This window comes from Sprattus sprattus (assembly GCF_963457725.1).
Source record: "Sprattus sprattus genome assembly, chromosome: 19".
Lineage (NCBI taxonomy): Eukaryota > Metazoa > Chordata > Actinopteri > Clupeiformes > Clupeidae > Sprattus > Sprattus sprattus.
In genome coordinates, this window is record NC_137917.1 from 28,153,461 (window position 1) to 28,160,960 (window position 7,500).

At 45.8% G+C, this 7,500-nt stretch overlaps 2 protein-coding genes across 2 annotated transcripts in view; both read right to left on the minus strand.

The window, feature by feature from the left end:
- LOC308380751 (E3 ubiquitin-protein ligase TRIM35-like) overlaps positions 1–7,500 on the minus strand; it is a gene marked incomplete at its 3' end in the record, with an annotated part of 284,739 nt that overhangs the window by 141,410 nt on the left and 135,829 nt on the right. The gene's annotated exons all lie outside the window — the stretch shown is intronic.
- LOC308380797 (uncharacterized protein) overlaps positions 1–7,500 on the minus strand; it is an 84,259-nt gene that overhangs the window by 60,412 nt on the left and 16,347 nt on the right. Inside the window, exons 7-8 of the mRNA XM_080858203.1 lie at positions 6,210–6,311; positions 5,163–5,231 (exon numbers count right to left, since the gene is read on the minus strand). Of these exons, the coding sequence (XP_080714329.1) occupies positions 5,163–5,231; positions 6,210–6,311 (171 nt within the window). The remainder of the gene's footprint in view (positions 1–5,162; positions 5,232–6,209; positions 6,312–7,500) is intronic.

The window sequence follows — 7,500 nt, forward strand, 5'->3', positions numbered from 1 at the left end:
CCACATGCAGAAATGCAGGCCCAAACTGGAAAGGAACCTCTACCATGCTTCACTGTTGCCTGCAGACTCTCATTATTGTACCTCTCTCCAGCCCTTCGGCAAACAAACTGCCTTCTTCTACAGCCAAATATTTCTAATTTTGACTCATCAGTCCAGAGCACCTTCTGCCATGTTTCTGCACCCCAGTTTCTATGTTTTCGTGCTTAGTTCAGTCACTTGGCCTTGTTTCCTTGTCGGGGTAGAGCTTTTTGGCTGCAACTCTTCCATGAAGACCACTTCTGGCCAGACTTCCCCGGACAGTAAATGTCTGTACCTGGGTACCACTGGTTTCTGCCAGTTCTGAGCTGATGCCACTGCTTGAAATCTTCCGATTTCGAAGGTAAATAAGCTTGATGTGTTTTTCATCAGCTGCATTAAGTTTCCTTGGCTGACCACTGCATCTACGATCCTCAACGTCTTCTTCAAAAGTGCTTGAACTGCACATTTTGAAACCCCTGTCTGCTTTGAAATCCTTGTCTGGGAGAGACCCTGCTGATGCAGTATAACTACGTTGTGTCTTGTTGCTTTGCTCAGTCTTCCCATGTAAATGGATACAAAATAAACATTTATTGTTTACATTTTTCAATGCATTCTTAGTTCATAGCATTTTTTCACACCTGCCTAAAACTTTTGCACAGTACTGTATATTTAATTTTTTTATTTTTGTCAAGTTGATTAAAATTTGGGATTATATTTTCAAATTTTGGGAAGAAGACTGATCTAATTGGTTCAAATTTTTTACAATTTAGAAGGAAATGTTCTTCGTTTTCAACTTCTTGTGTGCAGTATTCGCACAACCTCTCCTCCTTAGGTCGCCATGTTTGTTTGTGGCGACCTTTTTCAATGGCCAATGTGTGATCACTGAGTCTGTACCTAGTGAGTGTTTTTCGGATCTGGGGGTTCTTTATAACATTTAGATAGTTAGCCACTTCATATTTTCGCTCTAAAGATTGGTATGTTTCTCTCTCTCCCTCTCTCTCCCCTTCTCCCTCCCTCCCCCTCTCTTTCTCTCTTTCTCTCAGTCCCTCTCTCCTTTCCAGAAATAGACCAATCAGAAAGCTCTCTGCAGGGCGTCTGGCTTCTGTCTAAACACCTGCTGTCTTGGAGACGACCTCTTGACCTCTGGAGGAGGTGGACGGACAGCACAGCTACTGATATAAATATTAATCAGAGGCTCCCACCAGGACATTTCTCTCTCTCTCACACTCACACACACACACACACACACACACCAGGACATTTCTCCATCTCACACACACTCACACACACACAGACCTATACACACACTCAGACCTACACACACACACACACACACACACACACACACACACACACTCAGACCTACACACACACTCAGACCTACACACACACTCAGACCTACACACACACACACACACACACCACACTCAGACGTACCCACACACATACTTAGACATACACGCACACACACATGCACGTACACACACATGCACGTACACACACACACACACACACACACACACCCCTCCATCTTTCTGATTCATTGTCATTGGCTCATGTTCCTCTTCCATGGCTGTCATTCATCTCTCTCTCTCTCCCTCTGTTCATCCTTCCCTCTGACATTTCTTCCTCTCTTCTCCTCTCTTCTCCTCCTCTCTTCTCCTGCTCTTCCTGTCGTGTGATCTGACCTTTAGCTCATCATTCTAACAGAGATGTCCCTCGTCCTCCGATCAATCTCTCCATTTCCTCTGCACTCCTTCATCCCCCTCTCATTTCCCCTCCAGCCCAACACATCACACACACACACACACACACAGACACTAACACACACACACTCACACACACACACACACACACACACACACACACACACACACACACACACACACACACACACACACACACACACACACACACACTTCCCCTCCAGCCTAACACATCATGGCTTCTTTCATTCACATTCCTCATCACCTCATTAGATGGACTCGATGAAAAGGTAGGAGAGGTAGATGGACATGGTATGCAGTACAGCTGCAACGATAAGTCGACAAAAATCGACAACGTAATTTCGATACGGGCGTTGCAATGTAATATACGAAGTGCGAAATAGTGCTTCTTAAACTTATAATAATTGACCATCACTGAGAAAAATGGAACAGAATCTGCAAATAGTCTACCATATAAATGTAACTACCGACAGAGAAGACAAATATAAACAACCTGTCAATCAAACACCTGCTTTCTATATTTTGCCGCCATAGAGCTCAGCAGAGGCGAGACACAAGTCCTGAGGAAAAGGGTACAGCAAATCAGGGGCGGAGATCCCATCGTCGTTGTAGGGGTCAGGGGTCGTTGATGTTTCGGCCTCTTTAACTGTTTAGCTTCGCTGCTTGGCCCCCAAAAGCTTAGCATACATTTTTTTTCTAGCTATTTGTACAATTGTTGTGTTGTCCCCCGTCGCGCCAACGTATAAACCAATAAAGTGACAATTAGATGTTTGCGCTCAGTAGTATTCTGTGACTTGCCCTCTGTTCCGTTTTCCCTACCTACCGTACCTACCATCCTTAGTGTGAGTATGTAGGGTGTTCCGTTTTCCGATTTCCCATTTCCGCGTCGAAAAGAAGTATACCCAAAGGACCCGTATCTGTACTCATAACGGTCAAAACGCTGAGTGTGGAAGCAGGGTACACTGTCCATTCTCAACGGCCGCCATCTTGTCACCCAGGCAGAGCCGCTCAGCTCGAAAAAGACGAACGCGGGGCTTGTCGCGATCGTAATTTCCGGTAAGTGCACCACGGAGTATAAGATTTGGAACAGCACTCACCTGCTGAGAATCTGCGTACCTAGTGAGTGTGTACTGTGTACTGCGTATAAGTATAGGTACGGTAGGTAGGGAAAACGGAACACAGCGCTGATCTTCTGCTGTGCCACCAAGCAGTTCTCATGCCCCCCTGTAGAGGTCACTCTTCCCAGAAGATCTCCCCACTTTACTCCAACTTTGGGTTTGTTCTCTCTGCTCTTTCGTTCTTTTCTCCTTTATATTCCTTTTTTTTCTTCTGTCTACTCCTCCCATCACCTTTCCTTCTCACCTCCGCATGAGGCAGACATGTGGCCTGTCACCTCATAGTCAAAACAAACTATCCTCCAGACACACACACACACACGCACACACACACACACAAAAAAAAGATTGGTAGACATGCACACCACACACACAGATCGGTAGACACACACACAGATCGGTAGACACACACACACACACACACACACACACACACACACACACACCAGTAGACACACAAACACACACACACACACAGAAATAAACACACAGAACGATAGACAGACACACAGACACACACAGACACACACACACACACACACACACATAAATTGGTAGAGACGGACTCACCAAGGCAGCCTGACATACACCAACACACATAGGTCACATAAGTTCAGAGACACCTCTTTCTGCATTATTGAAAGGTAAAGGCTAAGGGACAACAACAAAAATGCATTCAAAGAGAAACAAAGCACTTACTTTCCTCACTTAACATTATTAATGCAACAAACACACACGCACGCAAATACTCATACACAGACACACACACACAAACACACACACACACACAGATCTCAAACAGGGATCACTTCTCAGGCTGTTACATGCAAGGCCAATTTTTCGATTGGAACGCCAAGTAATATCAAGAAACTGTTGCCCCCCAAGGGAATACATGTAACAGCGTTACGTATTTACAATACGAAATATGAGAAATATATGAAACTGGCTTCAATTTAAAATAGTGGTATTCAGAATACAGTTACACAGATCACTCGAAGGGGATTACTTTTTAAATGCACAGACACAACCAATCACTCTCCAGGACCCTGCACCCTTAACCAATCACTCTCCAGGACCCTGCACCCTTAACCAATCACTCTCCAGGACCCTGCACCCTTAACCGATCACTCTCCAGGACCCTGCACCCTTAACCAATCACTCTCCAGGACCCTGCACCCTTAACCGATCACTCTCCAGGACCCTGCACCCTTAACCAATCACTCTCCAGGACCCCGCAACCTTAACCAATCACTCTCCAGGACCCCGCACCCTTAACCAATCACTCTCCAGGACCCCGCACCCTTAACCAATCACTCTCCAGGACCCCGCACCCTTAACCAATCACTCTCCAGGACCCCGCACCCTTAACCAATCACTCGCCAGGACCCCTCACCCGTCACTGGCCCTTCACCCGCACCCTAAACTGAACATCTTGCTTCGTAACAGGGTGTGTGTGTTCAGGGTATGTGTGTTGAGGGTGTGTGTGTGTGTGTGTTCAGGGTATGTGTGTTGAGGGTGTGTGTGTGTGTGTGTGTGTGTGTGTGTGTGTGTGTGTGTGTGTGTGTGTGTGTGTGTGTGTGTGTGTGTGTGTGTGTGTGTGTGTGTGTTCAGGGTATGTGTGTCTTGCTTCGTAACATTCATCAGCTGTTGATGCAGGGTGTGTTCAAAGCAGGCGAGTCTGGATGCCTTTTACAGGGGACAGCCGTCACTCATTTAGACAAAGAACTAGAGGAATAGAACATTGCTCGTTTTACTCAGAATTACAACCCATCGTAGATTAAATTACATTTTATTTCCAGTGGTGGCTTCCTTCCAAAGCCAGGGGGTGTCATTTGCCAAACCATGCTGAGCAACAAGGTGATGAAATTGCGCCGCATTAGGAATTAAAAAAATGCACATCTCAAAGATGAATCAAAATATGCATATCTCAAAGATGAATCAAAATATGTCAAAGATAAATCGGAAACTTCTGTTAAAGGAAAAGTGATGAATTGCTTAATAAAACAAAACTACTGAAAAACAAATGAACCAAAAATGCGAAACTTTGAAAAACTTTGAAATTATTTCACAGTTTCATCCACAGCAAATAACATGTAAGGTAATGCTGAGGTAATCCTACTCGTTTAGAAAACATTACTTGCCAGGGGTAATCTAATGGAATATGTTACAAATGATTAAATATGGTTAAAAGTTACCCATTAAAAAGCACACTCTCCACCAACCCACACAAACACAAATATGCTCACACACGCACACACACGCGCACACACACACACACACACACACACACACACACACGTACCTCTGGTTCCTCGGCCTCGATCAGCAGCTTGGCTGTGGTGATCCTTGACTCATATGGAGGGACGCCGCTCTGACAGAAGCAAACAAACAAACAAACAAACAAACAAATCACCGACAGATAAACAAATAAATAAATAAAGACACAATATGACATTTACAGCAGGGCACTCAGGTCTCGCTCTACCCATTCACATGTGTGTGTGTGTGTGTGTGTGTGTGTGTGTGTGTGTGTGTGTGTGTGTGTGTGTGTGTGTGTGTGGCATTGCAAATAGAGCGCCAAACTATCTTTTTCCATTGGTGTGCCAGAACACACACACACACCCCCACCCACCCAGATGTGAATATTGCAGTAAAGTTAGAATGCCTCTCTCACACACACACACACACACCCACGCACGTGAATATGGCAGTCAAGTGCGAACGCCTCTCCTTGTGTCATCATTCTATCATCACCTCCTCACTCAACACCCTCTGCTAATCTAGCACTGACAGACTGCCTCTCTCACACACACACACACACACACACACACACACACACACACACACACACACACACACACACACACACACACACACACACCAGGTTGAAGTGGAGATGTGGTAGGGGAATTGTTATGTTAAAAGTTATCGTGTGTGTGTGTGTGTGTGTGTGTGTGTGCAAAGCTGCTTGTTCTGGCAAGTGCAATAGATCAGCACACTAAAAAGCCTCCATAATGAGGGCAAAGCTACCAAGTGAACCCAATTAACCGCCACCCCCACACACACACACACACACACACACACGACACATCTGCCTCCTCTTTTCACCACAAGCACTCCAACAGAACACTGTGAGAGTGTGTTAAATAACAAAATGTATTAAAAAAGGGAAAAATAAAAGTAAGTTTTTGTGTGTGTGTGTGTGTGTGTGTGTGTGTTCTTCTCCGGCCTATTACGTGAGCACACACACACATCACATACCTGTTCGGATTCATCCTCCTGTTGTGCTGTGTGTGTGTGTGTGTGTGTGTGTGTGTGTGTGTGTGTGTGTGGGTGTGACATCACATACCTGTTCAGATTCATCCTCCTGTTGTGCTGCCTCCGGCTCTGTCTGCTGGTTCAAACTGGGTAACCATGACGACACGCTCCTCTTTAGGAAGCCCTTTCCTTCCTTTAAGAGATCAATGAGGAAGTTACATTATGCCTGCTTAACATGTCTGTCACACACACACACACACACACACACACACACACACACACACACACACACACACACGGTCACCTGAAGTAGGTAGATTAAGTATAGTTGAACAAAACAAAAGCACAAATGTGCCCCCATCATTATAATTGAAGATGTCAAAGCTAGAGCTGGATAAACGTGAATGACTTTAGGGGAACAACAATAGACAATAAAAACAAAACCAGACATGTCAACAGTGGAATAAATGGGTTCAGTTAACGGCTTCGACAACCCAACGCTGGTTGGACGCTCTGCTGAGGTGGTGTTCAGACAATTACTTCCACTCAACGAGATCCCTACACTGCCGTCTCAGAAGACGCTGAAAGCCCTACACTAGTTCCTCGTTAGACGCTGAAAGCCCTACACTAGTGCCTCTAAAGCCCTACACTAGTGCCTCGTTAAACGCTGAAAGCCCTACACTAGTGCCTCGTTAAACGCTGAAAGCCCTACACTAGTGCCTCGTTAAACGCTGAAAGCCCTACACTAGCTCCTCGTTAGACGCTGAAAGCCCTACACTAGTGCCTCTAAAGCCCTACACTAGTGCCCCGTTAGACGCAGAAAACCCTACACTACCCCTTCGGAAGACGCAGAAAGCTCTAAACTAGTGCCTCTAAAGCCCTACACTAGTGCCTCGTTAGACGCTGAAAGCCCTACACTAGTTCCTCGTTAGACGCTGAAAGCCCTACACTAGTCCCTCGTTAGACGCTGAAAGCCCTACACTAGTTCCTCGTTAGACGCTGAAAGCCCTACACTAGTTCCTCGTTAGACGCTGAAAGCCCTACACTAGCTCCTCGTTAGACGCTGAAAGCCCTACACTAGCTCCTCGTTAGACGCTGAAAGCCCTACACTAGTCCCTCGTTAGACGCTGAAAACCCTACACTAGTGCCTCGTTAGACGCTGAAAGCCCTACACTAGTGCCTCGTTAGACGCTGAAAGCCCTACACTAGTTCCTCGTTAGACGCTGAAAGCCCTACACTAGTTCCTCATTAGACGCTAAAAGCCCTACACTAGTCCCTCGTTAGACGCTGAAAGCGCTACACTAGTTCCTCGTTAGACGCTGAAAGCCCTACACTAGTTCCTCGTTAGACGCTGAAAGCCCTACACTAGTTCCTCGTTAGAC